The sequence below is a fragment of the Plectropomus leopardus genome, chromosome 11 (assembly GCF_026936395.1).
Source record: "Plectropomus leopardus strain MGB_pleo_1.0 chromosome 11, ASM2693639v1, whole genome shotgun sequence".
NCBI classification, from domain to species: domain Eukaryota; kingdom Metazoa; phylum Chordata; class Actinopteri; order Perciformes; family Serranidae; genus Plectropomus; species Plectropomus leopardus.
The window spans coordinates 18,763,217-18,790,567 of NC_142186.1; the positions used below are offsets into that span (position 1 = coordinate 18,763,217).

Sequence of the window (27,351 nt, forward strand, 5' to 3'; positions counted from 1 at the left end):
CTGTTTCACCATCAAAATGCAATGACCCATAAAAATTAATGCCACATACCCTCTGGCTGCCTTTGATTGAAGACTTTGTATACCAGTGATAGCGGGTTGTTGGGTGGTCTCCCCAGCCATTTTCTAATACTCAATAAAAATACACTGATATTTTTATGTACTTTAGGCCTGTTCATATATCTGTTCACATATCATCATATCTTTTCATGCAACCATTAATGGCATCTGTGATATACCATCCCCACATTTGCCCACAAGTAATCTTATTTGCACCACACATAGCACCAAGCAATATCCCATTCACCATATCTGGTAATTCAGCAGCACTGAAGTGTCTTTAGAGAGACAGAGCTTGCATAGTTATAGAGAGCTAGAAGCCTGGACCATGTGTCATAACAGAGTTAACCAAATTCACTGTGTTACCTGATTTGCTTTTGATATATCCAGGCCACTTAATTGGATTAAATTGTTAATCTGTTTTCAGGTAAGGTGGAGGCACATCTAAACTGGCTTGATATTACAAGTGGAATAAATGCAACATTATGGTGAACTCAATTTACAGTTAATTTCTAATTTAACTCTCCCCGGAAAAGAACACTAGCAGCAGAGATGAATTACAAGGTATTTGCCCCACTTGGAAAAACTGTCAAAATGTTTCGATGCCTATCCACCGGTAGAGAGCACTGTTACTCCACAAGAGGATGACACACATTACATTGATCGACATACCTACACTGCAGGCAGGCAAGGTAGTATAGCTAAATGTTTGTTAGGACAAATGAGCCTGAGAGAGACAATGGGTTAATATGTCAATATTATGTTTTAGGGTACCACTGGCAATATTATAGGCCAAAATAGTTGCATTACACAATGTTTATTCCATGCAGTACATGTTCAATTGATGTCAGTAACAGACATGGCAGCAGCTTTACGGTTAAGTCGACCTGCAAATGACAGTGGCAGCAGCATCACCACAGTGGCAGCCCGTCATACCTACAACACAAGGAAGTTAAGTGAAATGTTGTTTTTGACAAATATTAAAACCTACAGTATGTGAGTCTTCTTGTTTTAAAAAACACATAAGAGTAAGAAAGTGTATTTAAAAAAACATCTGTTAATAGTATGTAACAAAATCCGATACCACCACTAACTACAACTTTAAAAATCAACTCTTATCAACAGTGTAAACATAGACTGACCATCATCAGCTTCACATGAATAGATTTATTACATGGCTATTGCATTGAATTACACTAAATTATATGGAATGTTTCTGGTATCTTATCTCACACTTTTTATCATACAATACCATACATAAATACAAACAAAAAAACTGACATAGATAACACATAAAGTTTAAAAAAAAAATCTTTGTATAAAAAATACAACAACAAAAAAGTATAAAAAGCAACATTTTGAAATAACTTACCTTATGTAGTTTGATCCTGGAATACTCTCTGTGCTCTCGCTCACAAACACGTCTGAAAATACAGTATCTGGGACATCTCTTTTCCCATACCTATGCAGAAAAAAGATTCAGGCAATCTATCAGTACTTTGCATGTACTTTCAAAATCATCTGTACCTAAAGCATGTTATAACAACCGAAGGACTAACCTCTGTCTCGTAATGAGATTGATGTAGTGTCTTAATGCAGAGTAATATTTGGCGAGCTCCTCAGGTGGTGCGCCTTCCCGGGGACTAGCAGGCTTGGCAGGGTATGCGTTTATGCCAGACTGAATACAAGCCAGCAGGCAGAGAGCCAGAATACCCAGCGACATCACAGCGCTGGAGCGAATCCTGGACCACATGGAAAAGAGAGTCAAAACACATCATTAAATAAAAATAATTATTCAGTAATGTATAATGCCAAAATCAAAAGTAGAAGTTCTATATTGGATTGGTACGCCACCATAAAAGCTTCCAGATCCAACGTTACTTATTGACATACAATAAAAAAAAGTGTGCATTTCAATGAAAAGGTGAGAAATGAAAAAGACGGCTTACATTTCAATGCAACACTTGAAAAGTCTGCTGTGGTCGATTTTCTCGCTGTTGAAGGCACCTCTGCCAGTTTCCCAACATTGCCTGTGTTTTATACTGTGTGTCAGATGGGGAGGGAGGGTCATTTCATTCACTTTTAGGGTACTCCTGAGAAATATCTCGGCCTCATTAGTTTGGTAATCCCTGAATGTCACGACAGTTAAACAAATGGAGATACTCATTTACAATATTGTGAAAAGACCAAAACATGTAAGATGTCACAACATTTAATTCATTAAAACATCAATGATTTGAATTGAAGGTGTACATTTTTGTTTTGTTTTTTTCAATCATTTTAGCAGAGGTGTGTTTTGAAGATATTCTTATTCCTGAATTACCACAAATGTGTGTTTTACAGCATGATCAACTCCATTTTCAGCAAATGTCTTTAATTTAGAGGTGCAGTTAATTGATTCCAAACAATCTGAAATGTGCTTATTTTATCCTTAATCAATCTTGCTTCAACATTAAGTACACAATATAGACGATTCATGTTTAAAAAGTAGAAAAGAGACTACTCTTGATTACAGCAAGTTTATCCTTTCCTATCCGTTCCAAAAGTGCATTTTAATATCAAAGTGTAGTCCTTGGCAAAGTTGTGGGAAAAAGTGTAGACGGATCTGTTAAATTAGAGTGTCCACTTAAGAGTCACAGCCAGCATGACAAGCCTCAATAAAACCAATGATGTGTAACTTCAAATGGCTGATGGTGGTCTCTTGTTTTCACATTAAGATGAAATATGTTTGGGGAAATGATGTTTAATTTTATGGAGAAATGCAGAGGGGGTGTCTGCATCAAGAAACATGAATTTAATGAAGCAATATTACATGAGAGGGTGTGCTGTAACGTCATTTATGGCACAACAGTGATGTGGTCAGGACTAAGGTGTTTGCACCAAGGTCTATTGGCAAACTGATTGGAATTCTGTGTTGGAACTACTTGTGCATAAATAATCTGAAAAATGTATCGTTATAAAATTGTTTGAATAATAGAAAAGGCAGATATAGTCTTTATCACATGATAATCAAAGCATCTTTTTATGCACGGCTTTGGTTTAATGCTTACAGAAGTGATTCAGTTAAATGAAAAACAGTCTAATATTTATAAAATTGAATTTTTAAAAGTAATTGTTTCTTTTATTAAGTAAGCACAGTTTTGAATACATTATAATTCATTTTCAGTATGTTACATAATCAGTGTTGCAAGAAATCACATTTCAAGATCTAATTAAGTTTAAGGTACAATTCACCTAAAATAAAATTGGATTTAAGTCATTTTAAGACGATATAAGAACCTGTAGACACCCTGCATGTATGTGAATATAAATATATATATTTTTTGCATTCTCTTAAGATCTCATGTATATAATCTACACGAATGCAAAACAGTGGCTTTATAACTCGACTTAAAACACAACTGACTTTTGGCCAAAGCAAAAAAGCAACAAAGCTCTAAATTACACCAAATCAAACAGGAAGGGCCAGTAAATCACTCAAACCTATACATTTTCAATTCCAGGCTGATAGAGGGCACAAAAAGCTTTCGGCCCCTAAATGGTAAGATTACTTTAATGGTAACTATTTTCTTTGAAGAGCACTCTAGTGAAATTTGACAGTAGATTGGTGCTGTCGTTTCCTATGACAGTCATATCAGAACTCTTGCAGAGGGCAAGCACAGTCTTGAAAGGAAAAGTACATAAGAACTAAGCACTTTTAGCCTCACATTAAACACTTATTAAAAATGTATTCATTTTTCATATAATGATTTAAATAGACAACACAAATCAAAGTATCACTCCCATATCCTGTTTACGGTCACTACAAATGTCATCATGACTGCTCCAAAACTTCTAGAAAGCAGAGTAATAAATCTGTCAAATCTGAAATATAATGCATATGTAGAGGATAATATCAGTACTCCTATTCCTACAATAATACATAAAGCACTACTTGTCATTTTCTGAAGAGTCACCAGCCAACGTCTTCAAGAACTTTTCATCACCTTTATTTGTGAATGAATGGATGTGCTGTATGGACAAAGGCTAATAAAAAAATGCCTGATTTTAAATACTTAGGTCACATCAGCTGGCACAGTACATTGGTGACAAATGAAAGCCAGGTGGACAAAGCACAGAGAGCCATTTTGGTGCCATGTCTGATACAGTAGATGTGCTCTCTGGTAACACTTCTTATAAAGACCCTCCACTGAGAGAGCACCAAGCATTGCAATCAAATGCCAACCCACCTGTAGGACGCAGACTGAGAATCTGAATATTTACTCCTTCTACTTGTTCTTTGAAATCACCAATACAACACGAACAGCACAGAGGCTTTTAGGGGCTTTTAGCTGGGACTGAAGTGTTGGTTGGGGGTTGAATAGATAAATGATTTATCTGCAGCCAATTGCATACCAGGGAGTAATTTGCAGCATCCGATAAATTTGCTAATTTCTCTGTGGTTGCCATGCACACACATGGAATTATCTGCAAATAAAGGATGTGGTGAAATTGAGTTAACAATTTTGTGCCACCTAATATACCTTAAACAGCAATAAATCCACTATGGAAGACAGATGATCTGCTGTTTCCAAAAGCAAACTAATCTCCTTCAATCTCCTCCATCATAGAGGATATTAACATCATGGCCATTAACGGCGACACAACAGCGGGTAAAATGGCTGTGCAGCTAATGAGAACATTAGCCACACTGGCAACTTTTGAGTCAAACACAGAACTAATCTTTGCTCTTCACTCATTTCAGTTTTCCCTCTGGAGTCATTTTGCTAATCTGCTAGAACCCAGCTGATTTAATAGTTTGTGACACAAAGGGTCACACACTGAACTGCACTAAATGATTGCATCAGTTGGTTCTGTGCAATCTCACAAGTACCACCATTACAAAATGAAAATGTGACAGTGTGTCAATGTGTCAGTCATCAGATAAATTATGAATATTTAATATTGATCAACACTTTAAAGTCCAATAGCTGCATTTTAGGGGGTTTCTGATGGTGTAAAGCTGGAAACTCTGTTACTTGAAGTTGTTGAGAAATAATTCTTATCTTTTGAGTCATTCTTCACTTTCAGACCACAACCGCAAGGCACAAAAACATTCAAACATCTAGTCCCATCAGGCTCTGCGCAGGCATCTCCCGCTTCATTACATTTTTACATTCAGCTAATGTTCAGATCCAGCATGACTTAAAACAAGTCAATCATACAGAATGGTCACTTGCAAGGAAGTTATGACAGTTTGTGTGCGTGTGTGTGTGTGTGTGTGTGTGAGGGAGAGAGAGAGCGTGCAGTCATGTGGTAGTTGTGCTTCTGGGGCAGTTTGGATCTACCATCAGACTTTGCATACAGTTCCAAAACAAACATTTGATTAAGTCAGGTTCAAAATTCTTGTCTAATTTTTGTTGACAAATAAGTCAGTGGTTTTTACAGAGGGATTTTGGATATCTCAAATCAGAAAATACTATAAACAGCCATAACAAAATCAATTTCGATTTCTTAAACTAGAGTTAAAAAAAAAAAAAGATGCCACCATGAAACTTCCCTAGTTGATTCCTTGCATTCGGATATTTTTCAAGTATTTGTTTTTATTTAAGTTTTTTTTTTCATTTCATGTTGACATATGCAAATTAGATATGATTTAAGTAAATATGCACTTTAGCATTATATTTTATATTATATTTTATTAGCTTTATATTTCCAGAATTGAAATCTTTCAAAGTTTCAAAATTAACCAGTGCATGAAAAAATAAAATAAAAATAAAATTCATTTTTTAGTAATCTGAACTCAAATAAACACCTAAATGTGTATTTTGGACAATTTCTTTCAGTTAGTCTGAAAGGAGACACATTGTGAAAGCAAAATATCCCACCCTCTCAAAAATGACCAGTGCATGAAAAAAAAAAATCACTTGGGGTGTCTCGCCTTCATAAAACCTTTTTAATCTTCAGCAATAATTTATTAGTGTATTTTAATGTAATGTTATGACAGAAACTCAAAATATCTACAGAGACCTTGGTGAAGGATATCTTAAAATGCTGACGTATTAGTTTTATAATGTTGTCAGTATACTTTTTATTAATAACATACGTTGTATCCTCAATACTGGCTATTAGCTGAAGACTGCACAGTTGCAGACTGTAGAATTTCTTTGAATTACACAAGTGCTGACTGACCTTTCAGTATGTCACCAATTCACTGAGCAATCTTTCCGCACACATAAGTGCTGAGCGAAAAGCATGTCACCAATAATACTTTGAGCAACAACTTCTCTTTTCCCCGGAGGAGCAATCTACCTGTTTGATTTGGTTGAAAGCATCAACGAGAATGGTTTGTTTTTGTGACCCATAAATCAATTTTTTGAAAAAATGTTTGTAAATCTCACTCTTTGCTGACAGCAACTTGGTTAATGGGAACTTTTCGGGAAGGGTGAGAGTGCACTTTATATAGTAATGTACTTTGCACAACTTTGAAGTTCTGGTACTATTTCCTTTTCATGAGTCTGTATTCCATAACACATTTTTTTATGTCATGCCTTTTGACAACAAGAGGTTGCCTACTTTCAGTTTAAATGATAATGTAAAATTCACTTGTACTGTGATAATACAAGAAAATATTCAGAAAATAATTTGAAAAGATTTAGAATTGTATTAAAATAATTTATTTTTGACCATATCAGTATGGTAAAACATATATATAATATATATAACATATATTCGGCAGCATACCCCAAAATCATTCAAATATACGCTGATGTTTTACAAATACCACCTGATGTCCTCTAATGGTGCAAATATGAAAAACAAAGGTCTATACAATTAATCAATGTGACCAATGGGACCAGTCATCCACAAGGTACTGGTGCTCAGTTCAGTCAAATATCTCAATCCAAAACGCTTGTTTTTTTGGGGGGGGGGTTTTGACTAAAGACAATTTTCAGTGACAAAATCACCTTTTATTTTTACTCACAGAGATAGGAGATTATGTATCCAGTGTCCCAAAGAAGTAGAAAAGTCTGTGTCCATCTTAGATGACTTGTCACTTTGTGACTTCAAGATCATATATGAAGTCTTCTGGAAGCTTCTCGGGGGGTATACTCTTCAGCTGCTCATCATACATGCGAAGAGTCCAAAGTTTCTCCAGTTCATACACTTCTCTTGTCTCGGGTAGCATGAAGTGAACAACCATATTCCCTGAGACACAAAGAAGAGCAGAAAGTGATTACTGCTGCTAACTCTATCAACAAACATTCGTTCATATTAATAACTGTCTAAATTAGGTATAAGAAGATAGGATTTCTAAGTTTTACAGACCAAAGTCAATACACATCCAGTCCTCTGCATCCTTTCCTTCTATCTTGACATGTGGAGCTCCATCTTTCTTTAGAAACTTGTACTGGAGGAAAACCAGCCACCGCATAAGTTTTAAAAACAAACACAGGTTGCACATATCAACACTTGTCCATAAGGAAATTATTGTCAGTTACCACTTTGATGGCATAAAGTGCCATTGCACGGAGGTGTCTTGGAGATACACCGCTGGCAACAATGAAGTACTCTGTGTATTTGATCTGATCTGGTACTTTAATCACACAGATGTCCACTGCATTTTCCTGACGCAGCAGAGACACCAGCACATCGAGGGTGAACGTCTCAGGAGATCCTGGAGAAAACAAGAGTGAAAGACTTTGTCTGACAATAATTAAGCAATAAATGTTTCTCAAAAATGTTAAGGTTGAACTATATTCATTTTAATCATTGCATGGTAGGTACTAAAATGCTATTTGTACTGAAACAGAGAAATACATTCGGTAAATAAAGCAATGCACGGTGACTGTGGCTCTTAATCTATTACATTAAGTCTGCAACTAACCATTTTTAGTTATCTGTCAATTCACAGATTATCTTACAGGTCAGTTAAAATTGTTTTATAAGTCTGCTAAGTGTCAGAAAAAACTGAAGAGGCCAGGCACAATTCAAAATCTGAAACACTCAATGAATTTCAAACAAAAAAAAGTTCCAGTTTCTCAAATGTGAGGATTTGCTGCTTTGGGCTCTAGATAAATCTGATGTACTATTTTTGTAAAGTAAGGGGGGGATTAACAAGTAGCTGCCCTTACAATTTCACGGGGTCCAGACTCATGACTAAATTTCTTTTCTTTTATCATTAGATTAATCTGCCACTATTTTTTTCTATAACTCAATGAAAAATTCTCCCCGCAGTTTCCCAAATCCCAAAGCATCGCATCCAAAAATATTACTGTGCATTAGTCCGGCCAACACAACAAAACAAAAGGAAATTCAGTTTACTATTAATGTTAAAGAAATGCAGAACAAATATGATAAAATCATATAAATAGCACTTTTGATTTAAAAATACAAAAATACTAAAGAGAATTGATCATTCAAAATATTCACTCGTGATTAATTGTCTATCGCTGTCGATCGAGCAGTTGATCTATTGACCGACTAAACATTTCAGTTCTTAACGTTAAACAGCTAACGTTACTTACTTTGCCTTCGTGCACTAGTATCACTGTCCATCTCGCGTGATTTCTCTTCAGACACTCCGGTGCTCTTCTCTGAATCACTGCTGTCCTGACAAATCTCTGAATAAAATCTTTTTGTGTCTAAGAGAAGTGTAGATACATGATGCCGGTGCGGACACGAAGAGACATTTGCTGTAAATCGTCGAGGCGAAAACGGACCGTCACTACGAGCCGAGGTGGAGACCGAAGAGACGCCTCTAAAAACACTACTTTGTTCAAGTAAAACTCCACTTTTAAATACCGTCAATACCAGTTTCTTAGAGCGAGTAAGAATATTCATGATTTTAACGTTTACAACAAGTCAGAATATCTCAATCAACCACGAGCTTTTCAAAAGCTAAAAAGCTACAAACAGGAAGTAACTCGCTCGTCCTTGACTTGTGATTGGTTCATACGTCTTCTTCGTTGATCTCTGTGCCTTGCCTGAAATAAAAAGCGCCCCTAGTGTTTACAAACAGCACTGACAGCACAGCGACAGATAGGCAGAGTTAGAAATGCAACTCACAATTGACTGCAAATTAATAGCAGGAGACATGGTATAAAATTTATTATTTGCATATATTTCTGTAGGAAAAAAAAATCCTAAAAAATATATTGTGTTATAAAAGCAATACATTTGCCCATAAATGGGCTTATGTAAATTTATAAAATTAAAAACATTATAAAATTTTTAAAAAACAAATTAATTCCACCTGAGGTATAACCTAATTGGTCTGTACTCTGTCATACAAAGCACAAATTCAAATATGTCAAGGAGATACTGTTGTGCTTATAGACGGATAGATCAGAGCAATGTCCATTGTTGTATATTTTTTTCCCTTTGTACACAATGCTGTGTTCACTATCATCACCATTAATCAGTAGCGTCAGAGTCCATAGTTACATTCAGTCTCAAGCCCACAGGAATATGGTCCGTAAGACCAGCAAGCTGGGTTATAAAGGTCACCTCTTCAATTTCCTGGATGGAGACAAAGAAAAAGCATGTGTCTTATGATGTTTTATGTTTAATGGAGCAAATCTTGACCCTTTTTATAAATACTGTCAGTAATTTTACCACGTGCAAATATTTCATTATTTATTTGTAGCATGTCAAAGTTATTTCCAACTTAAAGGAGACAGAGACAATGGAGAAGAAGAATGAGAAAAAAAGAGTAAAAACAAATAGGGACACGTACTGTTCGACAGTGTTTTGAAATTGAGCTTTCGCGGTACAGGATGTAGTCGAGCCGACGTCCGATCCATGGCTGGCCAGTCTCAGGATAAACCAATGGACAGTCCTCTGCAGGAACAGGAGGGGAGATGTACTGCTTTCTTAGCTCCTCCCTCTCCAAAGTTCTAGGCAGAGACACAGAGAAGACAGAGTGGATCTTCAGCTTCGGTGAATCAACAGTGAGTGAGGAGTTCTGGTCACATTAGTGGGGCTGTGCTACAGAGACATAAGAAGGTGGAACTGAATATACCTTTGTAGATTTTCTGGGGTGTTTATGTCATCTTCATACAAAGTGGGCTGCTCCAGAAGAGTACCTTTGGATGTAACCAATAAAATGCCAAATGAATCGTTATTGTTTTGTAAGTGTGAGGTATTTACTGCGGTCTAATGGCTTATAATGGCACCCACCAATGACCCAGGGCTTCTCTTTTCCAGGCCCTGCTCTGCAAGGATCTCTGTATTCCTCAAACAGACAGTGATTCTGTTCTAAGGTGTCATCTAGACCACAGAAAACATATAAATACTATAAAAAAAAAACTTTTTGGTAAAGATGCTTTCAAGGATAAAAGAATAATGTCACTAAAGAATATTAATCTGTTAGAGACAAACCTGGTGAGCAGTTGTCAAAGTTGAAATCTCCACAGAGCACATCAAAGGCAATATCCTCATCCGGCAATTTGTTGGCAACTTGAAAATCACCAATCCACTTTGTAATCATGTTCAACTGCTCACAGCGAATTTCTCCCTCACCTGATTAAAGAAAACACAGACCGACTATCACAGACCTAGCTGATCTCTATCCTAAAAGAAAATGCCAAATTTTAAGTTCACCTGAGCAAACAAAATAAAATAAGAAAAAAATGACTTGCCCTCTGGTGCATGAAGATGTGTGCAGTTAAAATAGCCAACCACTTTCTTTTGTTTTTGATTCTGCCCGATTAGCACCTGAAAATTTAAAAAACAAACATTTTATCTTTTTTCACTCTGGTCATACTGTGACAAAAGCATGACTAATTAAAGGAGTTGTATGTGACATTCAGAACATTAATACAGCTGAAAACAACTATTTACTATGTAAAGATATAGTGGAGCGGGGTTACAATGGTATGAGATTTCCATGGTACAATAACTGTCTCAGAAAATATTGTTGTTTCATGGTGTCAGGGTGTTAAATAATTATTGTTATAATTATAATTGGTCGGAGTGACCCTTAAAGGAAAAATCACAAACGTTTTATCATTATAATTAAGACTTGGTGAAAATATGTGTAAAAAAATCGCCCTTTTTAAACTAAAATAGAGGCGAGATTCTTGGTCCTGTTGCATTTCAATATCGTAGATAAGCAAACGTACACTGAATCATAATTGTCAACTTTTATACCACAGTATACTGTAAAACCGGTATATCTCCGCAACCCTTAGTGAAGTATTGATGTCCTGAACAAGGAAATGAAGTCACCCTCCCTGTGTGTGGGTTGTAATCTGAGCTTCTCTGTTTGTTGTGGTAGATGGTACAGTTGTGCATACATTAGTGCATGTGAGTACCTCTGTGTGTGTGTGTGTGTGTGTGTGTGTGTGTGTGTGTGTGTCACTAACTACCTAGTCACCACCACTCTATGTACTATGTTGTTTATCACTGATAACAGCATCCAGGCCTAAGCGCATCGTAGAAGCATAGTGCCCCCCCTTGACCCCTCCCCACATGAAGACTGTTAGCTCTGTCAGCACTCTCTGCTGTTAGCACCGTTTGCTGCAAGCCGGCTCAGCCACCCCCATGATGAGAGCCATGTGCACATAACTGCAGCCCAGAATCTGAATCATTGCTTTGCTCTGTCTCATACAACTCCTTTAATATGAATTCCACAACATAAAAAGGACAACAGAGATAACAGAGAGCAGCTCAATGAATTATATTCAGCAAGGTACCTTGGCAGAAAGGAGGCCCTTGGCAGCCAGTGCATCTTCCCCACGGCTGTTGGGAAAGCAGTGGTACTGGGCCTCGAGCAGAGGGAACCGGCTGGCGAGGAACATCCCGCTGTTGAAGAACTTAAAAGAGGAACATCTGCACGGTGGCTGGCAGGCATACACACCAATGTCATACAGGATGTGTCCAAACACGGGTCTTAGTGCTTGGATGAGCTTCTGTGCGGCCCTTTTATCAAACACTTCCTCCAGACACAGGATGTCCACATTGGCTGGAAACAGTGAAGACACTTCCCAGGGCACATCATCCTGCTGGCGGAGACCCTGGGAGAACAAAGCTCGAGGAGCACTTCGGTGACCTGCTCGCCCCTGCTGGTTTGAGTTCTGATTGGAATTGAAAAGGGGAGAATGTGATTCAGTTGAGGGCTCCTCTGTGTCATCACAGGGCACGCAAACCACGTGACTACTGGATTTTGGGACTGAAACGTGTACTTCAGCTGAATCGGAGTGATGACTCATTGGAGGCTGTGCTTGTCTATCAGTAGCCCCATATGAAGTTGAGTTAGCTGCAGGGAGGATGCTGTTGGAGGGGCTGAGAGTCCCACAGCTGCTGGGGGAGTCAACAAAGATGCGGATATGGGGTCGACACACACCCTGGACAATGTGCTGCCCAATGACGGTAGCCCTGCGCTGGGTGTGCCCCAGGTTGTTGAAGCGAGCCAGGCTGTCAGGCAACAGACATAGGTTGGCAGTTGCAAATCCAAATGATGCCTTTCCTACCAGCTCAAAGCCCCTGTGTGTCTCCTTCTCTGCTGAGGATGGTGCCTCTATGTGGTAGGAAAAGGGCCTGCGACAGGCCTGAAGAGGTGCCCAGACAATAAATCCCAGGAAGGCCAAGGGGGCTGTGACAAGAAAAAGAATGAAGAAGATAATGGAGCCGAAGAAGACTTTGAGGGGGTGGAGGTAGCATTCCTGCTCCAGTCGCTGGGTTTGCTCCTGGGTGGTGGACTTGCACACAGCAATGAGTCGATCAAGAAACCAGAAGCAGGGCAGGATGAGTGCCCATCCCACTGTATGGATGCCTGCAATACACCCATTAGGAAATGAAGATGTCTCCAGGGCCATGTCTCTGCCCCTTTTCTAAGCAAAAATCAGGATGAGCGACATTGGGACTGCCCGTTCCAGCGTCATTCCCATTCTGCCCTCATTCCAGTGTGAAGTCTATCTTGTGGGCTTCACTGGACACTGAGACAGGAGAAAGGGATTGAAATGTTGTGATTTGGCTTTTACATCCTGTATAAACCTTAACTTTGGGGATTCTTAGGAATAACTGTCTTTTATTTGCACACAGACTTCAAGGCCATACATGCATTGTCCAAAACATGAAGCAACAGACAGCAGCACTGCCATGATTGCAATCCAGTCAGATGCAGAGGCAGACCCGACCGGCTTACTGCATGCTTATGCAATGCATCATGATCAGTTTTACGGAGGCAGAGAGAAAATCATGGTGTAACCAGCCTATAATCCAGCTGCCACCATCTGCTGTGCTGCTAGCCACAGGCGAAATGAGCCTGTCTGAACACCGCACCTTTGTGTATTTACACATTAATTAAACAATCTTAAGTCACAGGGTGTGTCAATGGTAAAACCTAACAATTGTTTTCCTAATATTTTACTGATTTTTTTTAAAAATCTGAAATATAATATAGTCACACCATGTGATACAATGATATTAATTGAAGGGGTCTGGATACCTTATATCAGGAGTGACACACATACGGCTCAGCTTTCAGGAGCAAGCAACACTGAGAAGCCTACTTCAAATCAAATGAAGTTTCAGAGTCTATTACACCCTGACCAGAACACAGTTCTCTGATAAAGTGGACATATTTAAAAGTATATCAATACAAATGAATCGGTATCTGACTTCTTTCTTAATGGTTTGTAAGGCAGAGGCTTATTTAACCTGTTGCCTCAATAGCTTTCACCAAAGTGTGATGTGGTGATGCCAGAATTACTTCACATAAGTGAAAATATATAGCAAAATGTGCATGTAACAATAGTGAGTGATAGACTGACTGTATGTGGAAAAACTGAGATATGTTCTTCAGCAACAGACTGCAGCACCCACTGTGCAAGACAGAGCGCTACAGCAGCTACTTCTTTCTTACAGCAGTCAGGCTCTTTAACAAAACTGTATAACATATAGTAATACTGTTTTTTCTCTGCCTCCATCACACAACACTTACAACACAACAGCAAATTTGCAAACCATTTCCACTTATGTGTGTGTGTGTGCGTGTGTACTCTATTTATTCATAATCATCATAAAAACACACATTTATATGTACATATCCATATTCTTTATATTGTTCAACACGGCTGTGCAATATTTATAGGCTATATTTCTATATTTTTACAGTAAATATATACCACACCATGTGTGCGTTTTAGTTATTCTGCGTAAATACCAATCATGTACATACAGTATCAGTATAAGTAAAAGGTCTATATACATTTTATATTATTTTATTCTTATTTTATCTAACTTGTATTGTGTGTAACATCTTCTTTATCCTTTTTAGTACTAGATATCGCTCTCTTTTTTCCCCTCTTGCTTTTAACTGTTGAGCTGCTGTAATATGTGTACTTCCCCTGTATGGGATTAATAATGTCTTACATTGTGGTGTTAAAATTGCACTTGTTTTCTTGAGACATCTTAAGCTGTTCATTATCTGTTTTGTGAATGGATGAATGCTTTCAGAATGTTTTTCTTATTATTTAAAGAAAATGATAATCTGAAGGCGTTGTTAGGTTATTATAGGTGTATCTCTAGGTTATTGTGCAATGGTTTTCCTGGTCTGGACCACTTGAGATCAAAGTAGGCTGTGTGTAACCCATGAACTAAAATGAGTTTAACACCTCTAGTCTATATTTTACTATGAAAAATCTGATCATAATGTTAACACTGTTGTGGGGATCTGTCTTTTAATGTTAATATGTTGCAATCAAGCGTTCACTCCCAGGGCAAACGTTGAGCTCTGGCTCCTGTGATAACAGCACAAAATTTAAGAAATACAGCCAGGAAGCTGCAAACCAACCTGCTTATGTCGATTATACTTACAAACACCCCACTCAAAGCAGGCTAGCATGACTAGTAATGTTATATTTTCCAAGGATGCGAGCTTTCTGTGTCATTACACCGGGTCAGTCGAAACTCATACAGGTAGTTGGGGTGACTCCCTCATCGCCTGTCTGCGGGTAAAATGCCAAGCTAACAGTTTCAGGTATTAAACCGTTCAGAAAGACTTTCAAAACTACATTAACGTTGGTGTATATAACCGCACAGCGTTGCTCTATCGGTCTAGCATTTGACTTTGCAAATATTACATTTAATACATGCTTTATAAAGTCTACGTATATTCAGGTTATCGCAAATTAAAACTGTCACCTGTCCTGGTGCGTAGCTAGCCTCTCGGCTAACGTGGCAGCACAGATGGTCTTACCTTAGCACGAAAACTGGGACAGTCCGTCTGGTGAAGCCATACGGCGAGCAATCAGCTAATGGGTCGATTTCGTCACATTCATTCATTAATTAGGTTGTCACATGTCCATGTTTAATGATCGGTTTCTGTTTCAAAACCGTATAACCAGCTCGGTAAAGTAGTTTCCCTTCACATCAGCCCACCCTGGTATGCTTTCAGTGGCTCATCTGTGGGATCATCACGTTAAGCCACGCCCTCATGGCGTTGTCATGGTGTTGGGCCAGTCTGGCACGTGACCTTACCTGAGGCAACTTAAGCCAATAAGATTTGACAAGAGAAATAAAAGGATTTCGTAATATTTACTGGGTTTGACCCACTATTGAGAGAGATATAAAACTGTGTAAAAGCAGGCCACCTCCTGATGGATGCTTTTTGTCTCTCAAGTGATATTACTACTCAAACCCTTGACTCATTTCTGTAAACAGCGTATTTGTATGAATATTCATAACAATCTAGTCACAGACCTTCAAACAGGAGCTGAAACAAAATTCAGTAACATTACATTTAGCTCAGATTGTTTAACTGATTATTTTGTTCACCTGTTAAGAAAGTAGTATACTATTGAATATTGGTTGAAATAAGACACCACTTTTAGATGTCTTTTAATAGACCGTCCCTTTTGTTTGTACATGAAATCTGTTTGAGAGAGACTGAATGCTTTATGTCTTTGTCTTAGAAAACTATTATTTTATACGATGAAATTATATAAATGTAATCATGAGTAATTGAACAGAGTGGTATGATTCAGTAATGTCATTAGGACCTTGGAGTCTGTCACTGTCTCCAGTAAGTCTGACTGTTAAGATACTGCAAGGGCAAGACCTTGTAGATGTAATACTACATTGATAGGCACATCTATGTGACGTGTGAAAGAGTGATTCTTCTGTTGCTTCTAGTTTTTGGAATGTGTCTGTCCATGCACAACATAAAGTCAAGTAAGGACAACTGAGGCTGACTGAGTTTATTTCATCACTCATTAAGTTGATTTAATTATTCATAAAGTTTGTGTTATTCTTTATCAAGTTTACTTTATGGTTCATCAAAAGTGCAAGATTTTCTACATCAGGCCTCAATAAAATTCATTGTTCAGTCTCACAATGCATAAAAGCAAAATGTATATGAATAGGAAAATATATTTGCGGCTTTACCATCCACCAATAAAATTCATAGCCACACAGTTTTTATCATGCCATTTAATTTATCAGTGGTTATCTCCAGTTTAAGGGCAATGTAAGCCTTGGTGGTCTTCAGATGACTTCACATCTACCACATCAGAAGAGGCTTCCTGTGCTGCTCGGCCATGTTGCAGAGGCAGGTGAGCACCAGCAGAAGGTCCCTCTGAAGTTTTCTTGGTGCAGTGGTCACGATAAAATTCCTCAGAAAGTCTGGATTGTTGTATTCAGTTGCCTGGGGACTGTTTTCACAAGGCCTCTCCTTCAGGATCCCATAAGTGTTGACAATAAATTCAGTGAAAGGAGGGTGAAGTGTCGGTTTGTAGCCGAGCTGGTTCAGCCTCTCCATGAGGTCGGCATACCTCTGAGTGAGATGAAGCCGATAGCCGTCGTCTACCTTCCCTGTCAGCGGGTGGCTGCTGACCTGCAAGAGATGAGGAAAGGCTTGTGACTTCCTTCTGAGTAAGGTGAATGATATGGTTAGTGCTATTTTCAGAGCTGATAATGGTACAAGTTACAGTAGATTTGATCTCTTATCTGTGCACTGCAAAAGTCACACAACCAGTTTTTGGATGGAGAAATGAACAGAGGTTGTCCCCTCTTACCTCTATTATTTTATGGGGGATATTCAGCAGTGTGAAGCCATAAAGCCTCTTCTGGCCCTGGAAGATATGAGATAAAATCCTCCTATCCAGTTGGTAGGCAATCTCTCCCAGCAGCCTCTCTGGACCTGCAATGAAACAATTAAAACGAAAATACATACTATTATCATTATTTTTTTTAACGTTTCTGTTTGGTTACACTGTTACTACTCAAAATTTCTGCATGTCAGGCATCACTGACCTTTGACCTTACATGGAAAATCGGCCCGGGAGCTTTGAAACTCTGCTTCTTCACTTGTGTCTGTGTGCACCGAGTTTTGGATGAAAGACTTAAAGTCAACAAGCGATGAGGTCCGCTGTTCATGTTTGACTCTGGTTTGTTGCAAATCTTGTCTGAATTGTCTCTCGTTGATGGTGTTTTGCCACAGACTGGATGGATGTCTTCCTGAGGGTGTGGATACTGGTAAAGAGAAAGTACATTATTTATTTATCACTAATAAAAAGTGGTAAGCCTTTGTAATCAGGGCCCAGAGGCTCAGGGATGATCTGCCTGATGAAATACTGCTGCTGACTTGGTAACATCTTTGAAATCTCTTCACAATCATCAATGGACACATCCTGACTTTACCAGAGTATTTCTTTACACAATTGCTGCTTGAATTGTCCCTTTATTTCTTTTATTGTGTATTTCTGAGATTAATGTATTTTATTCTCATCTTGTTAATGTCTCTTGTTACTTTTCAGTTCTCCATTTGATATGACTTGATTATATACTTTGTTGATTTTTATTTGCTGCCTTGTGTGAAGCAATATTTAACGTTTTTTAATATTCAATTGTTTTTTTTAAACCGACATGTAAAGATGCATAAACTAAGTAGTAATCAGAACATACAATAATGCAATGCCAATGTGCTAAGAAAATAACATCCTAATGATGATTTAAGAAAAAAAAAATTATAGGGGTTACCCATAGCACTGCTCACACTGAGAGGTATTGTACAACATTGTCTGAAGTTCTGCATCACCAACAAGATAAAGAAATACATTTTAAAATCCTTCATAAAAATCCCTGTTGTAAGATGTTTGGGAGATTTAGGTACATTTGGAAGTAGAATCACCAATACATTCATTGTATAACTGTAAATTTACCTTTAATTTTTGCAAAAATGCATATTAATATTATTAATATTATTATTTTTCCGTTCTATTTTTAGACATTTTGATGGACAACCTAAAGGAACTGGTTGGATTACATTGCACTAATTACATGTGACAATCAAAACTGATTCATTTGATTATATATATATATTGTTAGGGAAATCATACACTGTCAAGATCACTGCTTTCTCATTGCATAGCTAGAAAACATTTGTGAAATGTTGCACCTGCAAAGTTTTAACCTTTGAGAATGTTTACATCTGAAACCTGAGGCAGCATGCTGTACCAGAATTTGAGCATACCTGTGCGTTCACACCAAACGCGAAGAACTCGCTCGTATATGGTCGCTTGTATATGTTTGGAGTATTTTGAAACTCGCGAAAATTGACTCTCGCTGTGGTTGTGCTTACCTCAGCAAAGAGAGGCCAGAGCCCTTTAAGGGCCCTTTGTTTTATTCTAGTGCACTAGGAGAGGCAGCTAACGCGGCTAACGTGGCTAATGTGGTTTGTGGTGAGATGCAAGAGAAATACAAACACACAGGCTCCGTATCCTGAAGCAGAGTGAACCAAGGCTATTATTTACCCGACTGTCACGGCAGGACATTACACGCCCTCCGTTGTTTACTTTCTACAATAAAATACCTATTTAAATTACTCAGAGTGTTTTGGATCCAGTTTGAGCGCACGGTTACATTTACTGCATGTTACAGAGACAGATAATTACATGAGCAAAGGAAAGCACAATGCAAATATCACCCTGGTTTAATCCATATTTAAAGCAGTCAATGCTCAAATTTTGCCCCTGTTCTGACAACTCTGAACTACATCTTAGCTGCCATCTAGTGGCAGAAAAAAACAATACCTGATAATTCCTCAAGAGCTCCACTGTCAGAGGTTTGCAACCTCACTTGCAGGTCTCTGTTTTCCTTCACTACACTCAGCATCAACTTCAACAGCTCATTTTCCTGCTCCAGTTGTTCACTTTTTGACAGCAAGGCAGTAAAACTTTGCTCCAGGTCCATTTTGATGCTCCCAGTTTCACAGCTGAGCCACAAATACACCCAAAACTTCCTCCACTGCTGCAGAATCGTATATCAAATCACAACAGGCTGGAGTTCTATGATGTGATCATTTCAGTCCATACAAACAACAGAGATCAGGTTTAGAAAAGAAGTTTATACACAGCATTAAAGGTTACTGGAAGTAGAAGTTTGACAAAAAACCCAGGGTCGGCTTACTAACTGTGATTAGGGCTTTCAATCATATTATTACCCAGCTGATATAGTTTGCTCTGTGGTCATGGTGACGGATTTGTCGACAAACAAGCTCCACGGAAGGCACGATTACATATAATACACTTTTTCAGCCCTTCCCATCCCTGCTTGCTTATTGGTTAAGTTTAATCTTGACTCTGGAAATTGTACATTGACTAAACAATCTAAACTCAAGAGATCCACTTGTTAGTTTTATTTGCATAACAAGATCTGAATCCAAAGAAGCCAACCTGAACAAGGAGTATGAAAAGTGGAATGGATGAAATCACAACTGCTACTGAGCTTGCACGTCAGTACATTCACCTTCATGACAACTAATCAAATTCCTGCAGATGAAGACTATAATATAGTTGAAAGCCCTGGAAAAAAATGTTAGAGTCAAATCTTCATACTTTTGCATGATTTCATATCACATTTCAATTTCTAAATTAGTTAGGTTTTGTACAAGTCATATACCTCATAAAACTTTAATAAACCCCCAATCTACAACATAGACAATCTATATATATTATCAAAAAAATAACATTTACACAGGGTGAAGCAAATTATCCTCTAGCTACGTGATCAATGCACACTACAAGACAAAATCAAAGTCAGGATTATGGTAACTGACTGCTAGACATGAACTCAAAGCACTTCATTTCTGTTGGTCCTCCTGCTCAGCTTCCCCTCGCTCTCCCAATGATAGCGAGAATATAGAGGAAGATGTTGATGATGTCCATGTACAGGTTGAGAGCACCAAAGATGTATTCTTCTGGACTCAGAGCCAGTTCCTTGTTACCAAGTAGCAGCTGCGTGTCCACAGCCAAGAACTGTGATAGAAGAAATTCACAGTGGGTCAATCTTTCTGTCTTTTTCTAACATTAATGCAACATGTAGCTGACAAATGATTTAGAAAAATCTGTCACAATCCAGTTTTTAATTTTTGGCTTAAAGTGTCGCCCAGTTTACAAAAAAAACAACACATTTTCTAACTTACTTCTAGTGGCATCTACCTGTGCAAATAGTTCTGTTTTATTTGGATGTTTTTGAGACATTTCGGTCTAATGCCCTAATATAAAAGAGACGAATGTGGTACTCACAGTGAGTAGAAAATACATTTGAAAAACTACAGTAATGCATTAAAAAAAAAACACACACATCTCACAGCCAAATGTTGTTTTGCTCATAAATACGTTGCTAACTTTATTTTCGGAAAGCAGAAATGGAGTTAGTGTTTAGTACTTGAATTCCTCATTGTACAGTATATCAGTACATCACAATTATGAAAACAGATAACTGGTAAATCCTAATTACTTTGGGTGGACTGCTTTTTTTCCAGTGCCTTCAATTTGTTTGTGATCCGTTTCTGTGTACTGTGGATGCATCTCTCATTCAGCAGTCTTGTTATACTCACACTTAATTTTTTTTTTTTTTCCAAGATTTTTCGGGGCTTTTTGGCCTTTAATGGATAGGACAAAGCAAGTGTGAAAGGTAGAGAGAGAGGGGACGACAAGCAGCAAAGGGCCAAGGCTGGAGTCAAATCTGCGGCCGCTCAGAATTTACAGACTGGTCAGTGCCCTTAGTGGTTTGATTTATGTACCCTATGATGTAAGGTTTTACTGATGTATAGATTTTAGGCTTTTTAGCAAGGAAACAGTGCAAACAGGTATCATACTTTCAGGAATTTTTGTCAGATCAGTTTGGACAAATCAGGTACATTGCTTTTAACATACAACAACCCTTTTAGGCTATTTAGTTCACATTTCAAGAAGAGAAATAGTGCAAAAATGCATCACCCCAGTTTTGTTAAACAGAAAAGAGGTGACTGAGATCTAAGAATTAGTTTTAACGAGTCGAATACTGATGACTACAGTCACGATCATCAGATACAATGAAGCTGACAGACAATTGTCAGTTTGAGTACTTACACAGGTGAAGAGCAAAGCTCCCAGTCCAGCATAGACGATGTGCAGAATCCTGTCGCGGATGAAGATGCAGAGGAGGCCGAAGATGATCAGGACAATTAAACAGACAAAAAGTACTCCATAACAGGAAGTGAAGTCGTACTTGGTCTGTGGGAAAAGGCCAAGAGAGACACTGAGGTCACATCAGAGTATGATCAATGCGCATGACATGCATACAAGAGACAGACGCTAGGAAACAAACCTGCAGAGAGAAGATGACCACTGTGAAGCACACAACTGCTGTGATGCCCACCGCCATGACCACCGAGTCAGTGTCATGGAAGCTGGCGATCATTCCCACCATGTAGGACATACTGAGAGTCAACACGGACTGAAAACAAGAAACACAAATACAGTCAATCAGCACTGCTGTAACATGTCTGAGTCAAGGGGATTATATGGCAAGAACGGAGACAATATGGCAAATTAGTGTGTAGTTATATTACTACTACTACTACTACTACTACTACTACTACTACTACTAATAATAATAATAATAATAATAATAATAATAATAGTAATAGTAATCATAACATTAATAATATTATTTGTGAGGCTTGATCCAAATTGAATCTGTGTAAAAACCAAGAATAAGGAGGTTTTATTTATATCCAAACTGTAGGCTAGAAACTTAAAGTAAGAAAGTATAAAATGTCAGCTTTTTTGGGAAGAGGCAGTCTCTTCTCTCACTAAACCACAATACATTGCTGTTTGTTATTTATCCAATTCAATTTTTAGAACAAAGGATTATAGAAAACAAAGTTTTCACACAGTTTGATTTGTAAATCAGAGATCCTACACAATTCTGGTTCAATAGTTGAGGTAACACAGTACTTCCTGAGCTGTAACTCCTCCACTCTCTGTCTTCTATTATGAAACAAACAAAAGTGTGAGCAGGCTTACTAATGCAACCAGGTTCCAAGGATGTCTTCGCCGAACGCTTCCACAGCAGCTGATCACACAAACCGACACGAAGAACACGACATAGGACACCAAGTATGTCCAGATGTTCACCATGACAAAGGCCTTGACTTCATCCACAAAAGTGAAAACAGCCACAAAGGCGAATGTCACCAACAGCTGAGCCGTCAACACCAAGAACACCTGCAAGGAAGAGCAAATTATTAGCCAGACAACATGGAAGATCTGTCTAACCAAGCATACGTATGTTATTGGTGGATTTAAAGTTGTATCAAAACACATGATAAGCTCCAAAACAGAGGTTATGTTTGGATTTTGTTTATCAGTCAGCAGGATGGCAAAAAACTGTCAATGAAACTGACGAGACACAACAAGTAGTATTTTTTTTTCAACTTCAAAAAGGTAAAATTTTTTCTCCTAAAAAATACAATGTATAGACTCAATGCAGAAGTGTATTTTTCTGGAGGGACGCTGCCCGTATTTTCTTATTTTCTGTGTTTGGGAGGTTTTCGGGCGTGTACCCTCAGCTCAGGTGAGGTTGAGGCTGTATAAAAAGGTAGCGACCAGGAGAGATAAAAGGCAGCAGGTACCCAAGAGACACAGCACTGAAAATATCAAATACAGCAAGGCAAGATGCCAAATGAGAGTGAATCTGAGTGACTTACAGTGAGCGTGTTCACAAACAGTAATGCTAAGCATAGTGTATCTTTAAAGGGCAGGCTCTTTAATCTCTACTGCACATACACGCATCTCCCAATTGTTTATCATTACATGTATTTTTTGTAAATTCATATCTGAAGTTAAATAAATGTATTCATTCTGTATTTTTAAGACAATAAATCTGGAGTATTGTAACACTCAATAATAGGGATTTTCCAATCAAGTTTTGCTTTTTCCACAATCTCAATCCATGTCATTTGATACTTGGTATCTGTCCCGAGTCCCAATCCAATATTTACCAGGATAATAAAGCTCCACAATCCACACTTCAAGTACTTTAGAGTTATTAAAATCAATCCAGTGTGTATGCTGGACAGTTTAATAGCTATGTTATGCAATACAAGAAAAGGTTTAAGGGTCCTAAAGGTTATTTATTTCATTTTTACAAAAATAACAAAGAAAACAAACTAACATGTCTTTAGAAATAGCTCTAAAATCCATGTTGTGTAGCACTGTAATAAAAGTCCAGAACACTATCAATGAGCAAAATAATCACAATTCCACTTCAAAGTATTGTTATAATTTAACTTTAACATTTCCAGTCGCAACAAACAAAAATCTGTCATGATTCTGCTTAAACTTTCTCAATTACACTTTAAGTGGTGTAGCAACTTAAGTTGAACATGAAAAAAAAACCTGAAAATCTGCTGCAAATTGTGCTCTCTGTTTACGACATCTGTATGACGGCGAACGTAAACAATTGGGCAGGGCATGATCAAAATAACAGATCCCGATCAGTAAAAAAAATGCCTTGATCGGGCCTGATACTGATCGGGACATCCCTACTCAATAATGTAATAGCTCCCTCGAAAATGTTATAACTCCTGAAAATGCATTAAACCCCAATAATGTAATAACTTCACCAATAACGTAACAAATTGTCCAAAACTGATTATAAAAGAACCGTACCATAAACTAAAGTGAAATCACATATCTGACCCTAACCCAAAACACATATTAAAGCTGTATCAGTGTAATGTCAGGTTGCTGTTACTGGATCTCTAGTTAACAGTAAATAGTAAAAAAATACATATGAACAGTGGAAGCAAACTTCCTTCTCCATCATCTCCCACTTGTTGTTACCCTTGGTTCTACTGTCCGTATATATTTATTTCATTGGATTTTATTAGGTTTATATTTGGTGTGTGAACTTCCCTGTATCATGCAGAAATCTCATAAGATCAGGAGAGGCAAAGGAAACACTTCATTCAATCAGGATCACTGCTGACTCAGAGGGAAAAGGACATTTTGTGTAGACTGTCTCTTTTGCCTTCATCACACACTTGTGTTACATAACATGCCACTTACCATCTCTTGATTTAAAATTCTACATAAAACCTAGAGTCTACATTTCTAAAACACAACATCAGTGTCAAATGTTGATCTTTACAGTAGGCTAATATGCTACTAATAGTATTAGAATTTTTTTTAGACTTGCACACTTTACGTTTCCAAGGGGAAAAAAAAGGTGCATTACTAATAAAATATTATTACACTTTCTGATGAAGTTATTACATCATCAGTTTAAAGAAAAAAAATTAACCAACCTAGACATGTATTACTTTGGTGAAACAATATTCGTCAAGTTAATACATTTTTGGGTTTCATTACATTTTCAATCAGCTAAAAGAGCAAATATTATTACATTTTCTGGAAATTGTTACATTATCACTGTAGGGCTGCCCAATATGTCAAAACTTAAATGTCACAATATATTTCTCCAAATACCTTGATATGAACCTTGCAAAAGTATTGCAGGGTTGACTGTTGGTGCTTTCACAAAAAATTTACTCAACAAGATTTTTACATTTTCAGGAAATTATTACATAACTGAGTGCTACAGGATTGTGCAGACTTGTGGTCTAGAGTGAGCCACACATATTATCCTCTGTCATTGTATATGCAACTTTATATCACAATGTCGTCATATACTGTAGCGTGGTACATTTTCTCTTTGTTTGTTTGTGTTACGCTTTATTCAACTGTGCAAAGTGTGCTTGGGTATCATAAAATGTGCTATATGAAATCTAAGATATTATTATTATCACTATTATTATTATTAATTATTATTATCACAGATGTAGACAAATCCAGCAAATTTACATATCAGTACTTCACTGCATTGATGAAAAACCGTATTAAAAAAAATCTAATTGAAAAATCTAATTTCTTATATTTGCAACACTGCCTTTAATGGCCTCATACAACCAGCCATATTAATTTGACTTTTTTTCAAACCACATTGTGCCCTTACCTTTCGGATAAAGGCTCTTCTGATGTTCTTGTTGTCTAATCCAAAATCAAAGTCTTGATTCTCATGAAAGGGTGGTGGGTTGTCCTCGTTGTGATAAACATTATCTGCAGTGGCACCAAGCAGAAACATCAATTTGATTTAATCACACTTAGGAATGCAATGCCATAAAAAAAAGAAAAAACTAGCGAAAATGTTAGAAATACTCACCACTTAAGTTTCCATCAAAGCCCTGGCCAGGCGGAGAGTAGGGTGGGGCGCCCGGTGAGTTTGCAGGCTTTTCGAAGGCTCCAGGAACACCTGGTCCAAAAGCAGTTGGTGGAGGAAAAGGGAGACCACCAGGAGCAGGGAAACCACCTGGAGCAGCAAACCCACCAGAAGCAGGTACACCACCAGGAGCATCAAAACCACCAGGAGCACCAAAACCACCAGGAGCACCAAAACCACCAGGAGCACCAGGAGCACCAAAACCACCAGGAGCACCAGGAGCACCAAAACCACCAGGAGCAGCAAACCCAATAGGAGGTGGTGCACCACCTGGGGCAGGTGCTCCGAACATATTTGGGCCTAACATATTCGTGTCAAATGCGGCAGGATAGGCTGGCTGCCCGTGGAGCGAGGGTGAAGAGGGTCCCCCCTCCACCGGAGAGTATGGAGGCTTCTCGGTGGTCATCTCCGGCTCAGGTCGGGAGCACAGAGCCGCTGGAGCGTTGGATTAGTGGGTTGGATGGATGGAAAAAGAGAGAATAAAGAGAAATCACATTTAAGCTGATCAAGTTAAAAGAAACGACAGCTGTTAACTGATGACAGACGCCCAGACTGGAGTCCACACTGTGATACTACGTAATGTCATCGAGGTCACATGACAACGCTCACTTCCGCTATATATCATAATTGATAACAGCCATCGATCGACAATTTAATTAAACCAAGGATTTATATGCTTTGTGGACAATGTGTCTTTTCCTACCGATAAATTCACTTTAGATTGAGGGGTTTCTGATGGTTTGGGTTTGACACCAATGTTAACCGAGTTTCCACGGAGACTCCCGACATTAACGCGACCGAAATTAGGCCACAAATTTCACTTTCAGGCAAGAAACGGCCATTTATCCCACATAACCTCAATTCAGGGGAGTATTTAACTCAGAGGCACACAGATAGCTAATGTCTGACACAGAACAAGTCGGTACGTTTTTCGCTAAATCGCACAACACAAGATGGCCATGTTTTTTCACCAAACAATAACGTTGGCCAGTACGGGCTGGAAAACTGAAGGACAGCAGGGATCGACAAAGTTGGGAGAGAAAAATAATTTTAAAAACTACTTACATTTCCCACAATCAAAGTTTCAGTCCCAGTTGGCCACCCCAAAGTTATTTGTGGTATTTTTCGCTTGTTTTTTTTCCTCGCTCTGCCAGTAAACCTCACCGCCCCCAGGATGCGGAATGATGCGTTCAGGACACGTGGGGAATTTGATAGAGTTGGGAAACTATGTTTAACAAGTATTAAAGATAACGATGTCGATAACAGTGAGTGCGTTCACTTCATGGGGCCATTCAGTGTTTTATGATAAATGGTTGAATGTGTGGAAAATAGTGCTCATTAATAATACAGCATTAAAACAACGAAATATGAGTTAAATGCATTGATAGACGCGACTGACCAAAGACAGCCACGTTTTCTTTGTTTTCAGACACTTCCACATTATTTCGTTGGTTACATTACAGTTACAATTCCGCTTTCCGAAAAGTACGTCTTTCCCAGTTATATTTATGACACTTGGATGTTGAAGTGAATGCTTTTACAAATTGGCATTTAAAATTCCGATAACTACTGGAGAACATGAACATAGCATGTCTTTGATCAAAAGTCTGTTGGAAGTGCGTCAGTCATTTCGAAAGTAAAGTGTGCAAAACTTCCTGCGGAAAAATGCCACTATCTGTAAACATCAGCATGAGTTCAATGAGGATATTATCTGCAATCGTGGAAAGTACCGAAACACGTTCACGGCAAAACTGCATCTTT

General features: G+C 38.2%; 5 protein-coding genes across 5 annotated transcripts; all 5 read right to left on the reverse strand.

Annotated features, from left to right (window-relative positions):
• Positions 1 to 625: 625 nt before the first annotated feature.
• LOC121945505 (peptide YY-like) lies at positions 626 to 2,884 on the reverse strand. Its single transcript, XM_042489712.2, has 4 exons — positions 2,007 to 2,884; positions 1,617 to 1,799; positions 1,430 to 1,519; positions 626 to 993 (listed from the first exon to the last, which is right to left on the reverse strand). Exons 1-4 carry the CDS (start codon positions 2,222 to 2,224, stop codon positions 969 to 971), a joined length of 516 nt encoding a protein of 171 aa, XP_042345646.2. The 5' UTR covers positions 2,225 to 2,884; the 3' UTR covers positions 626 to 968.
• A 3,806-nt stretch (positions 2,885 to 6,690) lies between these two features.
• On the reverse strand, positions 6,691 to 9,009 carry malsu1 (mitochondrial assembly of ribosomal large subunit 1). Its single transcript, XM_042489710.2, has 4 exons — positions 8,565 to 9,009; positions 7,539 to 7,714; positions 7,366 to 7,447; positions 6,691 to 7,245 (listed from the first exon to the last, which is right to left on the reverse strand). The coding sequence occupies exons 1-4, from the start codon at positions 8,878 to 8,880 to the stop codon at positions 7,091 to 7,093; spliced, it is 729 nt and encodes a 242-aa protein (XP_042345644.2). The 5' UTR covers positions 8,881 to 9,009; the 3' UTR covers positions 6,691 to 7,090.
• Positions 9,010 to 9,118: 109 nt separating this feature from the next.
• smpd5 (sphingomyelin phosphodiesterase 5) lies at positions 9,119 to 15,466 on the reverse strand. Its single transcript, XM_042489941.2, has 8 exons — positions 15,242 to 15,466; positions 11,736 to 12,977; positions 10,680 to 10,755; positions 10,420 to 10,560; positions 10,219 to 10,308; positions 10,061 to 10,124; positions 9,776 to 9,935; positions 9,119 to 9,558 (listed from the first exon to the last, which is right to left on the reverse strand). The coding sequence occupies exons 2-8, from the start codon at positions 12,855 to 12,857 to the stop codon at positions 9,454 to 9,456; spliced, it is 1,758 nt and encodes a 585-aa protein (XP_042345875.1). The 5' UTR covers positions 12,858 to 12,977; positions 15,242 to 15,466; the 3' UTR covers positions 9,119 to 9,453.
• Positions 15,467 to 16,455: 989 nt separating this feature from the next.
• Positions 16,456 to 19,234, reverse strand: LOC121945403 (speriolin-like protein). The gene is made up of 4 exons (XM_088084180.1): positions 19,074 to 19,234; positions 17,296 to 17,514; positions 17,058 to 17,182; positions 16,456 to 16,876 (listed from the first exon to the last, which is right to left on the reverse strand). The coding sequence occupies exons 1-4, from the start codon at positions 19,231 to 19,233 to the stop codon at positions 16,544 to 16,546; spliced, it is 837 nt and encodes a 278-aa protein (XP_087940306.1). The 5' UTR covers position 19,234; the 3' UTR covers positions 16,456 to 16,543.
• A 429-nt stretch (positions 19,235 to 19,663) lies between these two features.
• Positions 19,664 to 26,811, reverse strand: grinab (glutamate receptor, ionotropic, N-methyl D-aspartate-associated protein 1b (glutamate binding)). Its single transcript, XM_042489488.2, has 7 exons — positions 26,656 to 26,811; positions 25,534 to 26,025; positions 25,327 to 25,430; positions 22,335 to 22,535; positions 21,634 to 21,762; positions 21,396 to 21,539; positions 19,664 to 20,297 (listed from the first exon to the last, which is right to left on the reverse strand). Exons 2-7 carry the CDS (start codon positions 25,994 to 25,996, stop codon positions 20,145 to 20,147), a joined length of 1,194 nt encoding a protein of 397 aa, XP_042345422.1. The 5' UTR covers positions 25,997 to 26,025; positions 26,656 to 26,811; the 3' UTR covers positions 19,664 to 20,144.
• Between the last annotated feature and the right edge of the window lie 540 nt (positions 26,812 to 27,351).